This window comes from Apis mellifera, linkage group LG1 (assembly GCF_003254395.2).
Source record: "Apis mellifera strain DH4 linkage group LG1, Amel_HAv3.1, whole genome shotgun sequence".
NCBI lineage: Eukaryota > Metazoa > Arthropoda > Insecta > Hymenoptera > Apidae > Apis > Apis mellifera.
This window is the reverse complement of record NC_037638.1, coordinates 16,163,983-16,189,871: the sequence shown is the minus strand read 5'-3', so window position 1 is coordinate 16,189,871 and position 25,889 is coordinate 16,163,983. Positions and strand designations below refer to the sequence as shown.

Below are 25,889 nucleotides of genomic sequence, written 5' to 3'. Positions count from 1 at the left end.
AGAAATATTGGTAAGAGAAAGAAAACGACAAGATATAATTTTCTATGATTAAAGTAAAATGTATTTCAATAATCATGCATGATGTATTCGAAAGGAAGTTTGGCACAGTTCATCGTGTAAATTATCGACAGATCGGTTGATTATAAAATTAACGCCACCACACATGTATCCAATAAAACGATCCCGGCGCATGATCACAGGATACGCTTCCGTTCTTGGAACACTCTCTTGGTGTACGCTCTCTCATCACGTTTGTAAAAAAGGAAAAAAAAAAAGAAGTGGCAGGAAATAATTTTCGATTTCCCAGATCGTATAGCTTTCCTAATAATTACACGTTCTTCCTTTAATTGCGATCGTATTAAGAAACGAGGCTCGTATTTATCGCGCTCGAAAACTTTCTTTACACTCGATTATATCATTGGCTTAAAATCGTCGAAAGCGTGCCATTTTTTCGTTGTTCGATCGTTTGGAAAGTGTATAACCGATCGAAGCTACTCTTCTCGATCGAAGAAAAAGAGAAAAAAATTTTGAACCTTGGCAAAGGCAATCTTGGAATCTCGAGGTATGGCACATTTTTGCCACACGGTGTGCAATGTATCATTTAACTGGAAGCGGTTATTAATGGTCGTAAATATAAATATACAGTGTGGGCCGATTCCGAATGGAGGAGAGTAATGTTTAATAATAATAAAGTGGAATGGAAAAAAGAAAAGAAAGGAATACAAATTTCGTGTGTGTCTTAATCCTTGGCGTACGAAATTGAACGTGTTGTTGCTATATGGCAGGTGTGTATAATCGAACAGTAGGTCGCAGGTGATCGAATTCGAAAATTTTTTTCTTTAATCGAACTCGTATGAAACTGTTACCAATACTTTTATCAGCGCCAAGGTTAAAGCACTCTCCGCCACTTTAATCGGTTATACAATTTAACTAATAAAATCGTGCGTAAATTACACGTCGAGTCTTAATTCAAAAGGAACGTATCATTATGCATCCGCCTTTCCACAGCGACGATTTTCACGAATACAGTCCGCCCACAGCATTCTAATCTGTTAACGGTCCCCTCGCTGATTCTGATTAAACTCGCGATCCACATAGATTAACTCGCCACTCATTGCCACGCGTCTTATTTTCGTTTATTTCTACCCACTTCTGCCCACACGCGCTGTCGTATCATTTCCAATCTCTTGATTCAGGCCGAAACGTATCATTACATTGTCTCATTCTCTCATAAATGTTGCTCGATCGCGTGGCCACGCGTGTGCATACCATTTCTATGCCAGACCGTTATAATGATCCGCAGAAATACATAGTAGGCCGTTGGATCTAGTTTTTAGTAGTGCGTTGCACGAGTTTCGCACCTGTATGTATCGCGATCACGCTGCTTGCTGGACTCCACGGCTCGGACGCTCGAGGAAACTTAAACCCGAGATGCGCATCTCGTGGCCTGCATAATTGGATCGTGTTCCCTCATTCCCCTCTTGACGATTTCCCCCCGGCTGACCTCAGAGAAACGTTACTTTTCCATTTTCCAATCCACGGATTCACTCCTCTCTCTCTCTCGTTCGATGAGAATTTCATTATTGGGATTTATCAGAGATCGGTGTTGCTTCGTAACCGAGACTCGACGAGGTTGATCGATGTTTTCGTGTCAAGAAGAAAGGATCGTTTTCTCCTTGTCGCTGTTTCTTGCTTGACAATCGTCGTTTTCGATATCGCGCCATGCGGGTACGTTGGGAGGGACGTTTGTTTGAGTTTCTTTCTTTGGAGAAAGTTTCGTTTGATCGGCCGTCAAAGGTCTTCTTCTTCAAGGATGATCCTCTACTTTTTAGAAGTAACGTGTAACGTTATGATCCTTCGAAGAGAAACGAATTCCTGACGACTGAGATTTTATTAAAAGTCTCGAGGGTCGGCCTCGCAGGCTTTAAGAATAAATCCGTAGGATTGTTTGTCGCATTCCAACGGACGTAACAAAGGGCGTAACGCGCGCATACTTCACGCTCCAGCCTGGACAGACCGCGAAAATTCCGCGGGTGCTTACCTAACTTAACTTACGCTCGAATGCTGCTACGAAACGAGCCTCCCCCCTCCTGTTATCGCGAACACGGGGATCGCGATAAGTGAGTCCCGATATATATATATATGCACACGGATGGAGGCAGCACCTGCGTGAAATCTCGGCGGACCGATAGAGTTAGAGGTCAGGTCTGTTAACCGGCTGCGCTCGATAAAACGGTCCGATCGATCGCGTCCTGGTCAATAAACATCTGACAACTTTATTCGACGTCGTTTATCGCGGCCGACTGACACCCAACTCTTGCTCAGAGGTTTTAACCTCCATTTCCAACCAGTTTCGAGGAGAGGGTGGTGAGAGAGAGAGAGAGAGGAACCATGCATAGAGAATACTACCGCATGATGCTTTAGCTCGGAGGATCAGAAATATGGAGAAATATTCCGTGACCGGTTGCGTGTACGTGTCAAACGGCCGACGACGATATAACAGGTTTAACTTAATTTCGTGAAAATATCGCGTCGGGCTTATCTGAGTGTGCCATTCCAGATACGTTGGCGCTCGCCGCGCCGATTGCACGGTATTAAAACGGTTCTCTCCTTCTCTCTCTCTCTCTCTTTCTTTCCGCGCGCGGCCCGGTTGATTTAAGTAAAACCACGTATCGCGGTCTTCATCTCGGTGTGACTTACGCTAATTGGCTTCTGAACGGTCCGATGGAAATTTATGGTAATACGCCGGCTCGCCCGCGAGCACGCTAACGATACCGGTCTCTGTTGCGCGCACTGTTGTGCGCAACGTTAAAGCCTCGGATCGAAGCTCTCGGGTGTCTAGGATGCGTGCAGAGGGAGAGCTTGTGATAATCGCATCGTGGTTAAATAAAGCAGCGAGATATGACGGCCGTCTGTGGTAATTGGCCGCGAAAACTCTCGAGATTCCGATGATTTCAACCATCTTTCTGAAGAATATCGTTCTTTTGACGATGTTCGAGATTTTTTTCAACGGATATTTGTACAACAGGGGGATAGGTTTCGAATAAAACTCGATACGATTTCAACGATCTCGGTGGAATTCGATTGGGACTGCATCTGGAGGATTGAGAAATTTCACGGTAGGAATTTTTCGTGTTATTTTAATGGCGTGTTGCGGTAGCAACGAGGTATCTCGACTATAGGTGGTCCGCGCTCGTTTAGAATGGGAAAATCTCCACGCGGTGTTGATTGCATTCTCCTTGCGACGAGAAAAATTCCAAAGTTTGCCTCGAGAGTCTGTTTGTTCGTTGCGTTGCGCAACGTAAGATGTTTAGAGAGTACAAGGATGTCTTGGCCCCTATACCTAGCCGGCTGCACTCGAAAGTGAAAGATCTACGTCTCAATCGAACGATAATTGCTCGTCGGATAAAGACGCGTTATCCTTCGATTTTTCATCCGATCGATCCATCGACAATAATATTCATTCATCCCTGAAACCTCAGCGAAGAAAGAAGAAGGCATCGAAACTAAAATATATCGATCTCTGAGAAATCTCCGAACGGTTCAGGCGATCAATTTCAATTCCGGACAAGGCGGTCGGCAATTTCTCTCCAAAACGGAGCGAAAATTGAATAACGTTCGATTCGCCATCCATTCATTCCGGAGCAACAACATTGCGGATGAAAACATGAAAACGCGGGGAAAAGAAGGCGCGATTCAGCTTTCCCTCGCCTCTCTTCCGTTTTGGCTGTCTCCCTCCCTCCCCCCCTCTTTCCCCCCGCTCTTCCAAGCCGCTCCTCAGCGGTTGGCTGCGCGGTGTACGAACAAGTGTCACGCACGGCCTCGGGCGGCACGAGCACCGCGAAATGATTTCACCGTGAGAGAGTTGCGAGAGAGCTCTCGAGAAATGTGGCCGGCAGACAGCGTGGCGTCGCCTGTCGTGGCGCGGCAAAGAACGTTTTCTCGTTCGTGTGTGTACAACACTGTGTATAACGCCGCGCGCGCCCATAGCCTTAAGCAGCAGAACCGTGGAACCGGAACTCGCGGGGATGAAGACACGGCACGCTCGAGGGATCTCAAGAAGAAGGAGAAGAAGAAGAAGAAGAAGAAATTGAAATCAAGGAGACGAAGAAGCGGTTTGAATGATGATGGGATCGCGATATTGAGTTTTGTAATGAGTCAAGCCTCTCGAGATTGGCGTTTTGAAGCCGGGAATTGAATTGAAGCCGGCGGTTAAAATTTTTATTATTATTCTTAATTTTTTATTATTCTTAATTCCTGGTACAACAGAGTTTGCCGGCTCGAGCAAATTGAAAGGAAATAGAATTTGGTATTTAATCCGGTTATTAATAATTAATCACGGTTTTAGCGTTTAATTTTTTCGGATGATTCTTTCGAATTCCGTGGATGATCAAAGTATTGGTTCAAATATTAATATAATATTGTAGCAAATTAATTTTCTTGTTTTATTTTATATCATAGAATTTAGAATAATTAAAGAGAGATGATATATCGTGTTTAATTTCTTTTTTTGTTTGCTCGCATGAGAAATAATTTCGGTGAAAAATAAACACGTAGGATGGATGTTTGAATTATTCTCGCATGCGTTAAAAAATAAACTTTTTCTTTTTTTCGAAAATTTACGCATCGGTAAATATTCGAAATGTCCGCTTTCGATCGAAAGCGGACAAAGATTTATTTATTTAATCGTTTGTTCGTCGCTAATGGAATGCTTAACGAAAAACCGATAAAATAGACGAGTAATAAAAAATGCATCAATTATGAATAAATCTATACATATAATGTAATCGTTACATAAATTTCGTAAAACGTTTTATAACTCGTCCAACTTTGCTTCATCAACGCGTGTCAACTATTTACCTCTCGAACATTTTTTTTTTTTTCCCTTTTATCCAGTGATTTCGATAAGTGGAGACCGGAAATCCGTCTGTTATACGCGGTGTAATTAATCCTGCATTGATCTAAACTGAATCTTAACTAGAGCAAATCAAACAAGTTCTCTCGTTAAACTCGCAGCCACGCGGATACGGAGGGGATACGATAAAACACGCGATAGCGAGAGTAATAAAGGAGCGAAGTAATGAAATCAACGATTTACTCGTAACTAATTCTGCCGCATTAAACCACGAGTTTCTTTCTTTTTTTTCTTTTTTTCTGAAACTGCTCCCTGGCACGAAGGTCTACGGAATTTCCTTAAACTTCTCTCGATCGCGTTAAAATCTTCTCGAAGAAAAAACAAAAAGAAGATCGTATCGTTTCACTTTACATTTATTTCTATCATCCACTTTGTTCCAATACGCAACGATGTATAATCTCGCAGAACCGATCGAAGAGAATATATAAACCGTCCACCCACCCGTTCAATTCGAACAAATTAAATATTCCTTCCACCGCACTCCTTTATCAATTCACCGATGAAATTCAAATTAGAAAATTACCATCGCCACGCTTCTAATCTTTTAAGCCTTCTCGAAGGAGCAAGGAGGAGGCGGGCACAAACCTAATCCGTGGTCTAATCGGACACAGAAGAAGCACAGTTTGCATGCGTCGACCGATACCGAAGACAGAGAGAGAGAGGTTTCTGTTTTCGACCAATGAAACAGGGCCACGTACCGGGATGCTGGAATTTTGCATTAGCGGATAACCGTCGAAATTAGCAAGCTCATTCGACGATATCGGGAAATTTGCATCCCCGCGATACCGTAACCAACGGGGCCGTGTTAGAGACAGGGCCCCTAAGTTGCTCCTTATGGGGACGATATTAACATAAAAGCGTCTCCTCTGTTTACGAGGAGCGAACTGGCCGGCCGCCGCGGGAACAGATGGAAATTGGATCGTGAAACGAAGCGGGCTCGGACGGGGGGAGCGAGAGGATGGAACGAGATCGAGCCGAGATCCGTCGATCAACGTCTCGAGATCTAGATCTGGTTAAATGAGGATTTAGTTCTTGCGAAGGTGGCCTCGGTTCGTATACGTATGTAAGTTCATTAACGGGAGAGCAGAGATGCTGGTTTCTTCTCTTCTCGGATTGATCGAACCCTTTGAAGCTTCTTTGTTGAATTTCTCCCTCGTTCTTTCTTTCTTTTTTTTCTCTTTTTTTAGTGGATTAGATTATTTATTTATTTTCTCGTTTACTTCGTCGATCTTTTGTAACGAGATTCGTGAAATTTTGGTCTTGTAATGAATTTGGATATGAAAGGGTATTCTCTTTAATTGATCTTGAATATTGACTTTGAGATGAATTTAAATTATAATATTCTCTTTTAAATTGTAAAATTATAGTTGTTTTTGGTTAAATTTTTTGTTAATTTTCGTGACGAATTTGGAAAACTATTAAAATTTAATCCTGCGTTTTCCATATTTATATTTTCCATAATATTAATTCTCTTTAATGTAATAATTTTGTTTTATAGGATATAATTTCGTCCCGAAGAGTCGAAAATTGAACAAGTTATTACAGAGAATTTATTACGGGGAATCACGTGATAATTCGACGATCGATTTGTATCTTGGATGGATTACCATAATTCTTCGAGAATTTGAATATTCGATCACGAAAACGAGGGCTGATCAAAGAAGATCCTTAATAACTGGTTAAATGCCCCGATTACGTGCCGTTAATCGACCAATCATAACGTGGTTCTATCAGGATTTAACTCTCGTACTATAAATTTTATGATTAACAAGTTCTCTGTTAGAAACAGAAATCGTGTCACTTATTATTTGCATCTTTGATGTTTTTTTGAGAAAGTAATCGAAGAAAACGTTTCGAGATTTTAGATCTACAACGATTTTAAAATTATATAGGAAATTCTTAATTAAACTCAACTCATCTTAAATTGAGGAAGTTAATTAAATGTGATGACGTAAAATTTTTTAATTGAGGAAACTAATTAATAGGAATATCATACAACTATATTTTAATTGCGTTATTAATAACTATACTTAATTTCTTTTTTAAAATGTTGTTTCGAATCCAAGAAAATTTGAAATTTTGATTTCCTTTTTTAATTTGTCAAATTGTCTCATTGGAAACGGCTCAAACAATTTGTATAACGAACGATATCCTTCGTTTAGAATGGAATTCACGTCTCGTATTCTTGGCGCAATCGCTTGTTGTTCGAGAATAATACCGGATGTGCGAGAAGTAGGCAAGGACAACTATTCCGTGGCAACAATTAATTAACACGAGTAGAGAAGGCTTGTATTCTCTTCATTCTTTCTCTATTTAATCGAAATTTTAAGTTTTATTTCCACGTTTCTTAACTTCGAATTTTGCTTAAAACAGAGTTCCAGAACACCGATCTCCATCGATATTTCATTTAATAAACGCTCGTTGGCTTATCTCCAAAAATACTCGAACAGTGTGAAACAGCACAGCGTTTAGAAACTATCCAAAAAGACACGTGAATCACGGATTCGAATTAAAACTTCTCCTCTCAAACTTGTCACCGCCGCAAATCAGAACGACGACGATACACTCATGTGTATCCTCCTTGCTTGACAATTCGAAACGCGCGTGTAATAGCGCGTGTCAAAACATCTCGCGAGCAGAGATCTATCCAACCATCGTGGTGTTCCTGTTGGAAAATGGAGCGGAAACAGTATTTTATCAGGTAGAGTTGTCGCCGGATCTGAAATAATGAAAAATGCTGAGAGGGACGAATCGAAGGCCGCAAAAACAGGTCGCCGTCGTCGTCGTCGTCCAGCTTGGAAATCCAGATCTGGTCCGCGGTTAATTGCCACTCACGAGGCTGGCCCGTGATCCATGATCGTCTTTGTCCTCCTCCTCAACGTCCTCTCCTCAACGTGAATCGGTGAAAAAGGGAGGAGGAGGGAGAACTCCTCGAACCGTACGATTCCCGGAGGCTCGTTACTGAATCACGATTGTCAATGAAGAAATCCGCGGCCGAGCCAGACCGAGGAGAGAGGAGGAGGAGGAGGAGGAGGAGGAGGGAGAGAAGCAAACCGCGATGGAAATTCATGGAATGTCGTTCTCCTCTATTTCTTTGCTCGAGTGTCTCTCCCTCCCCTCTTCCTCGTACAAACGATACCATACTTTCGAACAAGGGGGAATTTCAACCAGGGGGCAGAATCGATGAGGCTCTCGTGAGAAGCGTACGCCGTTTTTGTTCTCACAATTCGTTCGGCTCGCTCTTGTTTCCAACGGGAGAGACGAGACACTGCGCGAATTCACCAGGCTCGGAGAGCTGGTTGCGACTCCCCTTCCCTCCCCTTCCCTTCCCCTCCTGGCTACCGGATAATACATCGCCTTGGATGTCGTCGTCGTCGTGATTTAAAATGCTGATATCAACCGCGGTTTCAACCCTTCTTCTTCGACGTTCTTCCTTCTTCTTCGACGCCCGATTGGATCGATTTCGATTGAGCGTTTTGCCAGGCAGAAAGTCTCAGAGGAGTCTCTGTGTGTGAGCGATTTGAATTTCGAATAAAGAGAAGTAGATGAAATGAGAATTCTCGAAGTTGGATCTTAAGAAATTGATATTCGTGAATGTTCGTGGATATCGAATAGATAAATTATGATCGATGTGTTTGATTGGTGAGATATTTTCGCGAGCAATTGTTAGCTCGAATGGAAAGTTCAACGCTGGACCATATAAGAGCTATGGTAGCGAGCGCGTGAACCACTTAATGTCATGACTGTGACATATACGGGCACACGGATCGACGCGAATCCTCATTTGGCAGCTTGCTTCGTACCAGTGATCTTTGTAGATCCGAATCGAGGCGGCGGCCGCTTCTTGTGCATCGAAAATCGCTCGAATTGTATTATCCCTCTTCTTTTTTGTTCTTTTTAATCAAATTATACAAAAGCGATAAAGATTTTCGCGACATCTCGTCAAAGATCCTCCTCCTCTTCTCTTCTCTTCACGATTCCTTCTTCCCACGCGGGATATTCTTCTCCATTTGAGGGCAAAAATACTTTCCAACTTTCCATCCACGCCAACTTCCTCTTCGTAAACTAACTTTATTCACCTCTCGAATCATTTATCCCCGCATCAGATATCCCACATTATCTCGTTCCATCCGTCAAAAAATCTCCTTCTTTGACCGCGCGTGTCCTTTTATCAAAAAAAAAAAACGTCGGATAAAAGGATTTTTAATGAGCACCAAGTCAACATATTTTTTCTTCTTTCTCGACTTTTCCATCTCGCTTCTCTCTCTTTTCTCTTTCCTCCTCCTCCGCAACGAGGACGCTAAAGAAAGTGACGTATACCCGAGCTAGAAACGAAGACGAGAGAGAGAAGAAGAAGAGGACGAATGGAGCCTTTCGCACCAGAAATATATTACCAGTTCAAAGGGAGCGATCCGTTGGTCCGATGGACCAATTACAAGGGAGATCGGGAACGAAGGCAAGGTTTAATTGATACTTGACGCGCGGGAGGGCCAAGGGTTCCCTTTTAACGAGGCTGAACGGTTATCTGGGTCATTGTACCGTCATCGCATTCTAAATTCGGAGTGCAACGAACGTGCGCGCGACTTTTGTTCAACCAAAAGGAATCGCTGGTTGGATCGAGTTTGAAATAGGATGTTGGGGTGAGTTTTGGCCCAAGTTTGTCTTGGAAATTTTGGACAAACTATAAGAGACTATTTTATGCAGGGACTTTGATGTTTCGAGAGTTCAGTTTGGAAGTCTTGATACTTGTTTGGATTGTGCAAGTGTTGAATCTTGTAGCGTTAATTTACAGTGTGAAAAGAAAGAGCTCTGTATAGAGAAATCATCCAATATTGCAATAAACATACGAAAAATTTAATCGATTTCTGACTTTTGCATATAACAAGGTAATGTAATACAAAGATCTGAAGAGTCTCTCACGAAAGAATGTAAGAACTCTCGATTCGGTATGCTCTATTCTCCGTACTGAAAGGAAAGAAAAATTAAAATTCACAGCAATCATCTTCTTTATCATCTTTTTCATTCGCGTCGATATTTCGCGGTATCGCGACGATTCGGCTCGCGCTCCGAGCTTAATCCTCGGGCGCACGTCCGTACTCTTGAAAGCAAAATAATTCCCATTCAACGGGCGCGGCCGATAATGCGAATCGATTCCGGAAACATCGATCGTCGGGTTCTAAATATATAATTGGGAAAACGTGAGGCGAGGGGGTGGATTTTATCCACGCCTGTTGGATGCTAGACGCACGTAGTAAGCAGGCAGTTAAAAAAGAAGGATAAACTAACATTCGCGCAGAATAAATAGTAGAAGGCCATAAAACTCGCACGAAACACTGTACGTTTTACGAGTCCATTCCCGAGACCATTGTCACGCGTAAAACAAGCCAGGGTTTGTTCAACCTGCCTAGACGGAAGTGACGTCGCGGCAACGTGGGGCGACACGGCTCGTTGGGCCCCGCGCGCGGAAATAACTCACGTACGGGAATCGTCACGTCGCGTGGTAACACGATGGAACACAGAAATGCAGATACGGGAATGTTGTGAGTGGCGGATCGCCGATAATCGTACGCGAAACAAGGAGGATCCGCCTCCTCCGGTTTGTCCTTGGGGGATATATAAGATTCTTCCCGCCTTGGGCCTTCTCGGTGAGAAGACCAGTCATGGGACAACAAGGGTGTACGCGGGACACGTTTCCTCCACGTACCGGGAGAATTACTGCTCGTCAACGTGCCTCTCGATAATTTCGTTCGAGGAATATATAGGGGGCATTGAAGAGCGAGGGTTTAAAATTTTAAGGGCTTATTGTAGTCTTTGAGATGGCGAGTCTTAAATTTTTCTCAGCCGGGAATTCCTTTCACGCGGTATTTATTGTAATTGGTTGGAATTTAAGCTTTGTTTTTTGTTCTCTTCCCCTCCCTCTTTTTCTGTTGCGCTTATGCAAAAAAAAAAGAAAAGTAGAAAAAAGATCGTAATAGGTCAACGGTGTGTTAGATTATTTTATTTAGCGTCAGAGATGATTAATAATTAATCTCTGGTAACAGATGCGGTGTGTAATTGGTTGGGTTTGAGCTTAGCTCTTCTCTTCTATATTTATATATATATCGTACTTGTAGCGATGTAAAATATTAGAAGAGATATATCATAATGTGACGATAAAAGATCGTACGTTTCTAAGAACCATTTTCTATAAGAATTAACGAGAAAGAGAATAATAATAGTCGGAATCGGGTCAATGAATAAATTTAGGCAGAAATCGATATTGTGAAATCAAAATTTTTGACGATGAATACACAGAAGGCACAGAATGTAAAGCTTTCACCGTATTTGCGTCACATTTTTACGACGAAATTGAGTGAATCGGTTTGAAAGATAACTCGATGACTCGATTGGAATAGAAACTAGTACGAGGAAGAAATTTTTCTTCTCTCCCCCTCCCAACTTCGACCTATATATATATATTTCTTCTTTAAATTAATTCGAGGACTTGCAAGCGTCAATGTCTTCGTTTGCAACGAAGGAGAGTTTAACGAGGAGTAATCATTCGTGTTTTTCATCCAGCACAATGACAGCGAAATTATTACAACTGGATGATCGACCACTGGCAAACTAGAGATCGTCTGGAAACTCATCGACGACGATTCGAAAAGTCTATTCCGGTCGGTTTATTCTTAACAGATATCCCATTTCTGCATTGCCGCGTATTTTTAACCGTGGCCCACATCCGAGCCTCGTTGATTATTTCCTCGCGTAATCGAATAAGCCTCGTCTTCCTCTCGTTTCGTGACGTTCATCGACGAGAAATAAAAAAAAAAAGAGGAGGAAAAAGAAAAAAGAAAAAAGAAAAGAGGGGAGAGAAGAAACAGAGGCTCTCCCCGGCATTTCTCTCTTCGTCCACGGAGGAGAGCTATGCGGCCACTTTGCATGTCGTTTCGTCGCGTTTCCCTTTCCCTTCCTCCCCCCTCGAATGCTCCGGTAATTCTTTTTAACGATCTCACTGACCGACGCCGCGATTAAAATTTATCACCGTAATAACGTTACGCCCTGAGAGGGGAAAAAAATACGGAGGCACGTTGCTGGCACGTAAATATTCATAAATACCCTCGCTCTATTTGCTACCACCGCGGCACATTAAGGTCCCAGCCTTTTAAGACGTGATAAGCATAGCGCGGAATGATTGGTTGGCCGTAAGTGAATCTGTTATTTATATTTCTATTAGTGCACAGCCGCAACGTAAATTTCTACGTTACGTCAAACGAAAGGAAAAGTGTAATTTTATGGACCGTGGTAGATCGGAAATTCTATCAAAATTCTATATCCTCTCTTCTCAAAATAAATTCTATAAAACCGATGATCCAAAATTGCTTCGATTACCTCGTTGCTTAAAAATCGATCTTACGTCTCTCGAAACAAAATAAGAAATAACGTGTGTCACTCGCAACGAAAATTCAAAAAAAAAAGAAAGGAAAAAATACTAATAGCCACAAAGAATCGGCCACAAAATTCTTCCTTTCCCTCGCCTCGAGATTCGTCCGCAAGAAAGCAAAGAGGTTAGAGATTAGACACGCTATCGAATTCGTCGGCGTGCGGTGGCGTAGCGGGACAGCTTCCATTATGTCTTCATGAATCGAGTGCCGCGAAATGGAATGGAAAAATGGCGGTGTGCGGGAGAGTGGTTGGGTCGTGATGCTCGAACTCCTCTTCCTGGACGAGGGCGAGGAGGAGGCTTGTCGAGGCACGATGCCACCGCCGATGGAAACCGTGCGAAGAGGCGCGAGGTGAAATCCGGTCCATTGTCATGTGGCCGAGGATCACGTAAGGTCACACACTCACCGAGCCCTACGTGGAAACAACAAAGGCGTCAAGTTTCGTAACGAGCGACAGAGTGTCGGTTTTATTGTTAGAAAACGGACTGGCTCTTCGTCCGGAGGAGAACACACCGTTTCGGTTTAGTCATCCGTGGCCTCGATCCGAAAGACGTTCTCTTCCAGACGTATCCCACGATCACGTTGCCACGCTGATAAGACGATGGCGTTGTTGTGTGAGAATCTCGAGGAATGCGTTTTAGGCATTGGCTCATTAATTTTGACTCGTGTATTCTCTTATTCTCTTTTTAAATATATGGCCTCGTTGGCTCAATTTATCAATACGATATATCCCGTGTCTCTGCATTTCTATCTGTTATAAATTCTGAATTCCAGAAATATCCATCTTTCTGAACCATCCTTTTAGTTTTCAATTAAATTAATACTATCGATACGTTATTGGTCTTGATTAGGAATATAAAATTTGTAAAGGTGTATTATATCTTCGAGACAAAGATTGTAGAACGTTATAATTACTTGTATAATCACTTTTAATTTATTTATTTACAAAAGAGAGTTCTGCTAAATTTGTAAACACGCACGTTTACGCAACGTCTCCTTTCTCTTTTCTTCTTCATCTCTTGCGTACAATTTACCGAGTACAATTACTTGGAATTAGCTTCGTAAAAACAAAAAAAGAAAAGGAAAAAACACGGAAAACCACGGGATCCAGACATTTCTATCGAACGATTATATAAATCGGATCGGTTTACGTTAATTAGAGAGAATTAAAATTTAAATCTGATTAAAACGGTCGTGCTCGAAAAAGAATATGAACTTTTGTGCAAAGAAATTCACGTAATTCTCGAGCCTATAGTTTTTCCTCTTACGCATGCCGGAAGAATCATTCATCTTCCACAGCTTACGTGGATACAGTGTCACAGCCGATTGCGAGAGATCGTAGGTAAAAGCAGCCGGGCTCGGAACGCTTTCTACAATTAATTACAACGCACGATAGCGTCCTCTACGGTGGTCCTTAATTTGTCGCTACATCAAACGCAAATTGATTATCAACTGGTACCACTGGTGGCCGCTAAACATTCGCCACGAGTCGTTAATCTCGCACGAAACGTTTCTCCTCATTCCCGGACCGAGTCCGACCACCGTACGTATCATGAGTCACGTCTCCTCTGAATCGCGTCATTAGTTCGTTCGTAATCTTCCACCACCGCTCTGTCTCTCTCTCTCTCTCTCTTTTGCACCCGTAAATAAAGTAAGAATAAGAGAGAAAAAATAAATAGCCATTTCGAATTAATCGAGCGTAAATTTATCGAGATCTAGACTCTCGATTCCACGATCCATCCCCAGAACGAATAATCGCATTAACTGCGGGCGAAAGAAACGAAAGGAGAGAATTCTTTTTCTTGCTTATATGACCCGTGCACGGTCGTTGCACTTATGCAAATGGGATGGGCGATTAAGGTCGCGTTTCGTAACTTTCCCTTTAATTAAGGGCACAAGGTTTTCCTCTTCGCTCACCTCGAGTTCTCGTTGATTCCTCGCAGGGTGGCGGCGATGATTCGGACGAGGACACGCAGTGCGCCCTCAGCGAGAATTGGACGTTCGAGAAGAAGACGAGACGCTGGTCCCGCGTGTGCGACATGACGCAGGCGAACGTGGAGCGGTTGCAGGCGATCAGCAGCGGGCAGACGGTGCAATCCGAGGAGGATTCCCTGGAGGATCGGTTGGAGGCGGAGGAGGCCGAGGACACGATGCTCGACACGCTCAGATACAGCAGCCTGCCACCTGGCACGCTCCCCGACGAGATCGGGCCGAGATTTCGCAGAACCGGGTCCGAGAGGCTGAGGGACGGGGCGAAAGCTTTCCTGAGGCGGGTCGAGTCGTTGAAGTCGAGGCGACGAAAGCACCAAAATCGGGACGGGATCGTGATCAGCGGCCCCCAAATACTGGACGTGATCTCGATGCAGCAGAAGATGAAGGAGCTTAACTGCGTGGACGTGTCGCCGACGGGCCCCTCGCCTGTCTCGTTCAACGATCTTCTGCCTGGCTCGCCTCTCCACGTGCCCGGATCGCCCGTCACGCTGCCCGCGTCCCCCTATCACCTGCCGCCCTCGCCCCTGGCCAACGCGCCCAGCCCGTTCGGCGACGATTCGTCGAGCTATTGCTCGGACGGGTCGCAGGGAGGTGGCCCCACACCCACGCCGACGCGGACGAAGATGAACCGGGCTAGGAGGTTCTTGCATCGGGGCAGGGAGGATCAGGGCGCGCTCAGCGACTCCGAGTGTCAGCCCACCAATTGGCGGCACAGGTATTTCAGAGACGCGAACAGCAATCACGCTAAAGTGTTGGAGTACGTGGCCGCCCATCCCCAAAGCCCCAAGGATTCGCCGACCAAAACCCCCATAAATAGCCGCGGGGGAAGTCTGAATCTTGGGAAGGAGTCGCAGAGGTACAGGGACAAGTTGTCCCAGGGCCAGAATCAGGAGAGGTACAAGGAGGACAAGGTGGCCGCGTTGAAGAGGGAGGACAAGATGCACAAGAGTTTCAGGCATCGCGACGATTCTTACAGGGAGGGGGGGAAACCTTTGTCGAAAGAGGTGGTGACGGTCTACAGAGAGAAATCGAGATCGAGGAGTTCGGAGCTGGCCGGAAGTCAAGAGAGCAGTTCGACGGTTGCCAGCCGTGATTCGGATCAGGAGGAGGACTCGCCGAGGCACAAGGGTACCGTTGTCAGGTGGCACAGTTTCCAGAGGGGATCCCTGTACCCGGAGCCGCTCGACCCCCTGTGCCCACGTGCCATGGCCTCGATGTCGTGCGGCCAACTGTTGGTGCTGAGGAAGTTGGCGCTGTTGAAGCTGACCGCTTGCATGGAACGATATTGCCCGACTCATCGCACCGGGTGGAACTGGGAGCTGCCCAAGTTCATCAGGAAGATAAAGACCCCCGATTACAAGGACAAGACGGTGTTCGGGGTGCCGTTGCTGTTGTCCCTGCAGAGAACCGGCCAGGCATTGCCAAAGTGTATTCAAATAGCGCTCAGATGGCTGAGAGCGAACGCCCTCGACCAGGTTGGGATCTTCAGGAAGAGCGGGGTCAAGTCGAGGATACAGAAATTGAAAATGATGACCGAGACATTGGGGGATAACATCAATTTCGATGGCCAGCAGGCGTTCGACGTGGCCGATCTCGTGAAACAGTACTTCAGGGAATTGCCGGAAGCTCTGTTAACCAACAAATTGTCCGAGACCTTCATCGCTATCTTCCAACGTGAGTATCTAGAGAGCTAGAATGTTCCTCGTGTTTCTTCTCCGTGTCATCTTGGCGATGTATCGATCGACGATTTATCACAACGAGTGGATAATTACAGGTTGAGTCGATAATTGTTGCAGACGTACCTGTTAAACTGCGGCCGGACGCGGTTCAATGCGTTCTTCTTCTTCTGCCGGACGAGCATCGGGAGGCGTTGGAGACTCTGCTCGATTTCTTGAACCACGTAGCGAGCAACGCTCCCTACAACCAAATGACAGCCTCGAACCTGGCCGTGTGCCTGGCACCGAGCCTGTTCCACTTCAACCACAGTAACACGAACGTGACCAACAGGTCGAGCAGCGTATCGCCACGTAGGAGAAAGACCGTGGGCATTCCCGATCAGAGGGAACTGTCGGAAAACAAAGCCGCTCACGACTGTCTTCTGTATCTGGTCAAGATGCATCGTGAATTATTCATGGTGAGTGGCTCGATGCCGAACGTCTCCAGGTCGTTCGAGAGGAGTCGTTCATCCGTCGTCGTCGTCGTCTCGAAACGGCGATTGCGATCAAATTCGAATTCGAGATATATATATGTATTTATTATACGTATACATGTATCCTCGTGAATCGAAAAGGAAACGAGTTAATTTTTTCTCCTCAGGTTTCTTCGGATATGTTGATGCAGTGTCATTTTAATTATATGGAAGAAAGCGTGCCGGTCGCCTTGGAGGAATTGGGATCCGAATTGAAGCAAGATTGGAGAGGATATCTTTACGCGTGTACCACCGCTTTGTTGAAAGAAGCGCGTGAGAAGTGTGTATTAGAATACTTTAAACAGTATCTTCTCTCTGAATTTTAAAAGATACTGATTCTTTTCTCTCCCTTTCGCAGAAGTCGAGGATGGGTCACCGTGAACAATCCGGCAGACAGTACGGTAGAGATGGCGTACAAGAAAGTAGGTGACGGACATCCACTTCGACTGTGGCGAGTGTCGACCGAGGTTGAAGCTCCACCGAACGAGCTTCTTCATCGCGTACTGAGGGAGAGGCATATCTGGGATCCTCAGCTTTTGAAGTATAGATTGGTCGCCAAGCTGGACACCAACGTGGAGGTCTTTCAATACGCCACTGGGAACATGAGTCCTCTTCCTGCCAGGGATTATTGTGTGCTAAGGTGTGTTTTCAATTCATTCTCAACACCGATAGGAATCGAATAGGAGAACAAAGTAGCGAAATTGATTTGTAAAGAGTTGGAGGGGGAGGATGATCGATTGTTATAAATTATGTAACGTTGCATTGCGTGCAGATCCTGGCGTAATGATCTCCCCAAAGGGGCCTGCGTTATCGTAGAAACGTCCGTGGAACATCCGGATGCTCCTGTCATGCTTGGTGGAACACGTGGTATTGTTTTAGCATCTCGCTATCTCATCGAACCTTGCGGTAGTGGTAAATCACGGATCATGCATCTTTCCAGAGTGGATACAAAGTACGTAATAGTACTTTTTGTTTCACTTTCATATTTAATTTCTTTTTACTGACGTTTATCTTCCTTTTCTTTGCAGAGGACGCACTCCAGAATGGTATAACAAAAGCTACGGTCACCTTGCTGCCCTTCACCTCAGTAAAATTCGCAATTCCTTCAAGCACACGACGGACGGTCCCGAGAGTAAAGTCTGAGAGGAAGCAACCGTGCAACGATCACCGTTGCACGGTCCTCACACGACTCTGGAGGAACAGGATGATCAAAATCAGGAGCACAGGATCCTGAAGGATGTGCGACAGGTTCAACCTACCATTGACGAGGAATAAAAGTAACATCGATGGTCGTATCGTATATACCTCATCGATAACATTACCAAGAATTTAGAAGATATCGAAGAAAATAATGGATCTACGAGAAAAATTCAACTCGTTATCGAAGATGAACCCCATCGAGCGCTTCTCGAGTTGATTGAAACAATACTTATAAAGGAAAATAGAGGAAGCGAGAAAAAAAAAAAAGAAGAAGAAGAAGAAACAAGAAACGTTAACGATACCATGCACAAGCTTTAATCGATGTGAAGCAATTTTTGTTGAAGCCTGAGATGTATAGCGTTAGACGTCGAATTATTATTATTATAATTATTATTATTAACCATGTTGTTAGAGGATGAAAAAGAAAAGAATTTATTGTTATCGTAATTATAAAAATTCTCTCTGTTTGACGTTTTATTGTCCAAGGATCTTGCCGTCCAGTGATCGTTAAAGAAAAATAATAATATAAAAAAAAAAAAAAAAAAAAAGAAAAGGAAAAAGAAATGGCAGGAGACCGAATTGAAAATGGGCTAGTACGTGTTTCTCCCCCCCCGTGTATGATGTAGGATATAATATATTATTTTTACAAGTATCCATAATCCGATGTTATATCGCTAATCGAAGTTCCGCGAACGAAGCTTTTATCCTCGGCGATAACAAATATAATAGAGAATATATGATTCGCGATGTTTCGTCGAAGTAAGAACAAAAATGCTGCTACCCTAATAACGAGTAAAACCGATGCCTTCTCAGATGATTTGATGACTAGATGATTTTAATAATCGTATCGATTGAAATATTATACGCGAAGCATGTAAAAGAAAAAAAAAAAGAAAGAAAAAAGAAAGAAAGAAAAAAAAAAAGAAAAAAAAAGGAGAAAAAAGAAAAAAAGGACGTTAAAAAAAATATTTTTCGATCGTAGTTATGCTACAAAATGCAGTCTGTGTATTTTCCGCGTCGCACGATGTTTTAATCTCACCAAATGATATATAAGCGAAATATATTAGATAGGAGAAAAAGAAGAAGTCGCGCACAATATTATATTTCACCGTTATATAGCGTATAAGAGATCCCTATTTTGTATGTTTCTTTCGGACCAAATGCCAATTTTTCTATTGTATATCATATCACGCTGTTGTATCGAGTATCTCGAGAACATGGTTCTTTTAGAACGATTCTTTTTTTGTAAATGTCACGACCAGGAGAAAAAAACCTGTGTGTAAAATTGTTCGTACGTTTATTATATGGATACGCATTATACAACATATGCGTAATGTAATTCTATATTTATATACAACAAAGAAAAAAAAAAGAAAAAAAAAAAAGAGAAAAGAAAGATCGACAAAACGCGAAACAAACGTCGTCCAATGCGTTCTGCTTGTGCGTTCCAATGTTTCCAAATTGCGTTTTTTTTTTTTTATCAGATGGTCGTAAATTACGCCCTAGGCCCCCATCCACGTGTACCCTATTATTCACGATTAATCCGATTTAATCGAGCAATGCGAAAGGATTTTGAGTAAACGTGTAAGTTCTCGCGCCCTTAGCTAATTATATAAGGGCGTACAATTTAAACTCGTGTTTAATTAAGCAATCGTCATTGTCTTATATCGATGTTGAAGCGTTGAAAGAAGAAAAATTGTCACACAGAGTCTATTGTTAATTGTCTCTCTGAAATTGTAAATGTGAAATCGCGAGCCGGCAGTTTCGGGGAATTAATTGTTTTCTCGGCCAGTCGATCATTTAAAGACGTGATCGTCGTTTGTTCGAAATAACGTTCGTGCATGCACCATGAATTATTAACGCATATTATAGGGACCACCTTCGTTCGGACCCCTCACTCCCTCCCCCTTCATTCTCCCCCGTAAAAACACCGTAGAATAAAACTAATGAAAAAGGAAGGGAATATGATATAATACCGGATCGAGAAGAGAAACGACCTGGAGATAAAGATACACCTCATCGAATTATAAGTGTATTTTAACATAATACTAGTCAACTTACAATTTAGATGAAGTTACGAATACGGATAATAAGTGTATAGATTTTTATTCTACGAACGTTACGTCGAGAATATTTAATTATTATTATTATTATTATTAATTATTATTATTATTATTATATTAATATTATTATTATATTATTGATATAGAGTAATTATATATGGAGAAGAAAGAAATATATCGATGATATTTTTGTGTCCAAAAAACGCCAGTAGGGAGCACGAATGAATGAAAGTGTATGTTGTGAAAGTGTATGTATGAGAGAGAGAGAGAAAGAGAGGAAAAGAGAGAAATGAAGAGAGAGAGAACACACGTCTGCATGTTTCTCCGTTATTTGTAACGATATATGACCGTCTTTATTCTTGTAATCCGTGTTTCACTAGAATGTAAATATGTATATTATACAATAATGAAACACGATTATATACTCATTAAACAAGATCGTTTTATTTTGTATGCACCATCTGCTCGTGCCACGATTTAATCACACCTCTAAAGTTTCTTGTATTCTTCGAAAACAGAAGAAGTGGCCAGATACGGTAAGTTATTAGTTTCTAGTTTTCTACAACAGACAACGGATGCAGTTAAAAGCGGTTTATCGCATTTCGAGCTGTTTAATCGATACTTCGTGTTACCAAGAACAATACGTCAGTGTTTCTGTTCACATTCGTGCCACGATCCTGCCTGTTTCTCGATCAACCTCGCCGGAATATAAGCCGTTATTTTTTCGCTTATTACCGTTGTACAACACGCGCTTTTCACGATATCCCGTGGATAAACTTGTTCAATTGCAAATTGAATAATCAATTTTGGTGTTTTTTTTTATAAATATCATCGTTCGATTGACGTGAAACAATAATCATTGGACTAGTTTATCAAAAGGTAACCTTTTTTACGTAATCATGTCACGAGTTTACTTATCTATTAATTTATTAGTCTCCAAAATAATCAATTTTAATGAATTAAAATAGAATCCTTTCGTGATTAAATCTGAATTTGATATAATCGTAATTACAATATCAATTCGAATTATTCTAACTATCATTAAAGAACACGGTAAAGTTCGTCTCGCGTTAATTTCATTTCTCTAAAAATAAGATAATACACGTTGGAAGGGAGCTATAAAGCCAATCTCACTTGTAAACCTATACTTTGTTCCAAGCTTTCCGAGAAAATGGTTCGATTGCACGTGAAAAAAGGGGAGGAGAGCCATTTTCTGTACGATACTCACGTGGAGGCTCGGGTTGAAGACATTATATACGATATTACCATCATTTACAACGGCCGGCTGAAGGTTTCAAGAATATGTTACGGTAATGATCGTTTGTATCTCGAACGGGAGGTGAATCAGATCGAGAAAGATGACATATCTAATAACGTGGCAAAAGAAAACCTGTCCGCCTATCTGAAAGTTGCACTTTATTTAGGCACACTTAGGGGGCTGGTGGTGAGTTAAGTGGTATAAACTGTCTCGAGGTAACAGCGTGCAACGCATTATTATCGTGGCCGTTTTTTTTATTTTCACGTCTGTGTAATAGGATCATCATTCGCGAAACGAACAATTTTATCGAGAATTACCGCGGGCCCATCCAATGCCAATGATTTCATTAACGATAACGAGTTTACGTTTATCCCTTCATTTATTCTTCGATTATGCCATTAATCCAATGATGCGTTTTAACCCTATCTATATACTCGCCGCTTATGTTTATTCTATTTTATTTAAAGTAAAAAGAGTTTACGTCTTGATCCTGCTTTGATCCTTCACTATCTTTGAGGAGAATTTTATTGGATATGAAGGAAACGTTTCTTATTTCGATAAACGCTCGAGAGATTTTATTTACATGGAATTATATTTTATAAATATTCTACTGAATAATATGAAGAGGGTTTACTATAGAAAATTGGTGCATAATATAAAATAGCTTCATTTTCTACCTTGTTTGTTATTTTTACTTTATTTGTTTTTATATATGTTGTTTGATTATAGTATAAGAATACTATTACTGATAGTTTAATTTTTCTAAAACGTGATTATTAAGTTTGGATTTCATGAAGAGAAATAGATGAAAAAAAATAATAGTTTAATAATGGTTCTCATCGAACAATCGATCGATGAATTTCCACGAAATTATGAATACATTCAAAAGAAAAAAAATATCATATAACTGTCATATAACTTTACATACAACGTTTCTTATATACATCATAAATTAACGTATATGTGGTTGTATGTGTACACTAGCACAAATACTTATAGATTTTTCTTCTATTTCTCGCGTTCTTAAAGTCGACCTTGCAATGCCTATGCAATTGGAACACTAACGCATGAAATCCATTAATAATTATCTCTCGAAGAAAACCTCACCTGTGGCTCGCAATAATGCCGTGTAATAAAAAGATCGAATTTATGAATCCATCCATCCTGACCACAGTGTGATATTAGTCACACGTCGCGGCGGGATAGTAATTACGCAGAATTACGTTTAACCGTGTACTTGTACGTATTCTTTCGAAAAATAGAAATCGAGGAATTGATCAAGCACGGCACCATGCTGCCTCATAATATGATGGGACTTACCGACGAGCAGGTTGAAGAATTGAAGCTCAAGGATGAATGGGGTGAAAAATGTATCCCGATGGGTGGTTGGACCTTCAACAAGGATGTTATTGGTACGTAGAAACAAATCACTATTGTCTAAGACACTCGAAACGAACGACTGATCAAAATTCGGAATGTCGGAACGAGCGCGAAAAATTCGGCAAGATTCGGGTATGATCGGGCTGCGCGCGACGCCAAAACTTCGTCTAACTTCGGTTTCGCTCGGCAAAAGTCGGAAGTTATAGGTTTGAAAACGCGGGAGACAGTTTTGTGAACAAAGTGAAAAGGAAGAATTTGTGATTATTTGTGCGTGATTAATTTTTAATTTGTGTTCGTTTTGATATATAATATATAATTCATCTACCTTTTGTTCATCTACTTCTGAAATGTAAGTATAAAATCATATAAATTATTTAATACTTTGGTTTTTCATAATTAATCTAATGTAATTGAATGTTTGACCCATGGCTTTCCATTAATCATATAAAATACAGTTTTGATAGACTAATTATATCATATATTATGATATATATTTTAATTATGTATATATATCTAGTTTTTTCTTGATTGAAACGATATATTGAATAATATTCTAAATAATATTCTTAAGTGTGTGACAATTTTTACGAACACTTAACCTTAATGGTTCATTGTTATATATTTGTATCTATTTGAAGTAAAGCAAGAATATTTTTATGCCATATGTTTTATTTTTATGATATTTACTAAGTAGATAATTCAAATCATAAAAAAGATAATGATTTTTTAGATTATATGGTTATTTTAGTAAGTAACCAAAGAATTAATATATACATAAGAAATATATAGCATGTATTTTCAATGTACGTAAAAAGGATTAACGATGCAGTTTATTTTATGTTGATCTAAACAACTATGCTTAAGCCTCATGCAAATGTATGGTTATTGGAAATGCTATGTGCGATGTAGACGAGAAATTGGCTTAACCAGAATTTTTGTTGTCTCGAATGGACTTGTAATGGCAACATTAATTGCTCGCCAGTCTCGAACGGAATGTAACCACAAACGATTTCCATGTTTCAGGTCGTAGAAATGGCAAACAACCTAACACGAAAATGCAGGAGGTCTTGAAGAAAACGATCGAGGAGGCACGAGCTATGGTTTCGAAGGTAATCACTTTGTGTCTGTGTGTGTTCTTCATTTCTCGTTTTTATACTCGAGAAGATTATTCCTATTTTCGTTTTATGCGTTATACTAATGTGTTTCTGTAATGTACATTTTTTGTCATTTTGTTTTTTATAGAAATTGATACAGCAAGAAAAATTGGTGACGCAGAAAACAGTTCAAGAGGCATTGGACATTCTCAGAGGTGCTGTGATGATCGTTTATCCGATGGGACTTCCGCCTCATGATGTTATTCAACAAGAATTCGAAAATACGGAAGATTTGAGCGGAACTCAAGCATCACTTGAGGTAATAATTACTGATAATTCTTGAGTTGAAGTTTTATAAAATATTTAGCATTTAAACTTTATTATAATTTTTAAAACAATTTTTGGGAATCATTATTTTCTATAATTTTAATGCTCAGACTTGGTGATTTATTATTATAGGTTATCGACGTGCAACTGGCACAACTTTGGTTCTCAGGAAAAGAAATGATAATAGGAAAGAAATTAAAGGATTATTTGGGGATGAACGAAAAGACAAAAATCATTGTGAAACTGCAGAAAAGGGGAGCTGGAAAACCTGCTCGTGAACCATTGATGTCAGAAGAAGAACGAAAACAACTAATGCTGCATGCCTACAGACGTCAAGAACAGCTCAAGGTAAGTGAATCTTCCATTTTGTTGATAAAGTAGTTTTCTTCTTTGTACATATATACATGTATTTAGAGATAAATTTCGAATTTTAAATCTATATTTCTTGCTTATAATTTTATAATTATATCTATAACTTTAATATCAAATTTTAATAATCTTTTAATTATTTTGAATCGATAATTTATAGACTTTTTAAAATCGTAGAATTTTAATAATATAAGAGAACTTTAATGTAAAATAAAAAAAAAACTTAACATAAATCATAGACAATGTATATATAAAATTTTATTTGTGATTATATTTTATCAATCATTTTAATGTATTAGCAGATGATAATAATTATTGAATAATCATTAATTGATTAATTCTATATTGTAATCATACTAAATATACATTGAATAATTATTAAAATATTTACATAAAAGAAGAAAGCTACTTTGCAATTATATTTTGCATGCTAATTAAGATATTTACTGATGGTAAATATGAGATATCTTTTTATCTTGCAGGTAAGTTTTTAAATATTTTTTTCTATCATATAATATAATTATTGCATATTATTTTATATTAGGATACATAATATGCCACATAACAAATGATTTATTATAAATAATTATTATATAGAATATATATTTTAATACAAATATTAAACACATTTCTTACAATGAATTATATTAATTTATCAAAAAATTTAAATGTTCAATAATTTATAATTGAACATTTTATTCATCGTCCTTATTTATTTTGCTTTTATTTAGAAATATTTCATTTAATGATATATCATCATTATTGATTTACGCGCATAGATGTATTTTATTATCGATCATCAATGTCCTTTTTAAAGTAGGTTAATTCATTTCAGATACACTTCATGAAATAATGAATATAAAATATGCGCTGTTAAATATCTAATCGTCTTTATTTTATATCATATATTTATAGACTATATAATTTTAACATACCATAAACATTTTTATCTATACTTTTATAAAAACAATTATAAATTATATTCTATTAGAAACCATTCGATTAATTGGATTTCACGTGAAATTAATTCTAAAATCAATAATTTAAAAATTCTTTCAAAATTTATCTTATTGCATTCCTGGAATTATAATTTTATATTATGTATATTTCATGTATATTTCATAATAACGTAAAAGTTTTATTGCGTGAGATAAATCAATATACCATTGAATTTAATATATACAATAAATAGGAAAATTTCATCAGAAATATAAGAGTTCCATGTTTAAAGAATATTCGTGCTAGTTGAACGAACTCGTCAAACGATTCTTCTATTTCTGTTATCGATCAATAGCTATAATTGCGTGATTTCCATTTATGTTACCAGGTACATTCAACCATGACCTATCAATAATAGAATTTGTCTTCGGTAACTCTCTTTTATCATGACATATATTTCACTTTGTTCAAGTTCATTCTAATTCAGCTTATAAATAATTTTTACGTAATATTCAACAGTGGTATCTATTTCTTTATACATTTCATTATCATATCATACCTTGTTCCCATTTAATAAATCATTCTTATTCGATATTTCACATTTTTCGTGCTCATAATTTTTTTATATTTCTTTATTGTTGGCACAGCTGTTAAATGAAACTTTTAATATTGTTCCGAATTCAAAGTTGAATATTTAAAACAATAAGCTTTTAATGAATACAAATTCTGTATTCATTAAA

The 25,889-nt window shown here is 40.1% G+C and overlaps 2 protein-coding genes across 3 annotated transcripts in view; both read left to right on the top strand.

The window, feature by feature from the left end:
• The window catches only part of LOC410706 (rho GTPase-activating protein 7), a 312,134-nt gene extending 291,919 nt beyond the window's left edge, over positions 1–20,215 (top strand). For both annotated transcript variants that reach the window (XM_006570860.3, XM_006570861.3), the window contains 6 exons: positions 14,283–16,005; positions 16,128–16,465; positions 16,648–16,799; positions 16,878–17,159; positions 17,292–17,471; positions 17,548–20,215. In XM_006570860.3, the coding sequence (XP_006570923.2) occupies positions 14,283–16,005; positions 16,128–16,465; positions 16,648–16,799; positions 16,878–17,159; positions 17,292–17,471; positions 17,548–17,662 (2,790 nt within the window). In that variant the 3' untranslated portion in view covers positions 17,663–20,215. The remainder of the gene's footprint in view (positions 1–14,282; positions 16,006–16,127; positions 16,466–16,647; positions 16,800–16,877; positions 17,160–17,291; positions 17,472–17,547) is intronic.
• Positions 20,216–20,832: 617 nt separating this feature from the next.
• Positions 20,833–25,889, top strand: part of LOC550899 (UPF0769 protein C21orf59 homolog) — an 85,371-nt gene continuing 80,314 nt past the window's right edge. Inside the window, exons 1-5 of the mRNA XM_016911477.2 lie at positions 20,833–21,092; positions 22,303–22,452; positions 23,444–23,529; positions 23,663–23,833; positions 23,974–24,189. Coding sequence (XP_016766966.1) covers positions 20,954–21,092; positions 22,303–22,452; positions 23,444–23,529; positions 23,663–23,833; positions 23,974–24,189 — 762 coding nt within the window. The 5' untranslated portion in view covers positions 20,833–20,953. The remainder of the gene's footprint in view (positions 21,093–22,302; positions 22,453–23,443; positions 23,530–23,662; positions 23,834–23,973; positions 24,190–25,889) is intronic.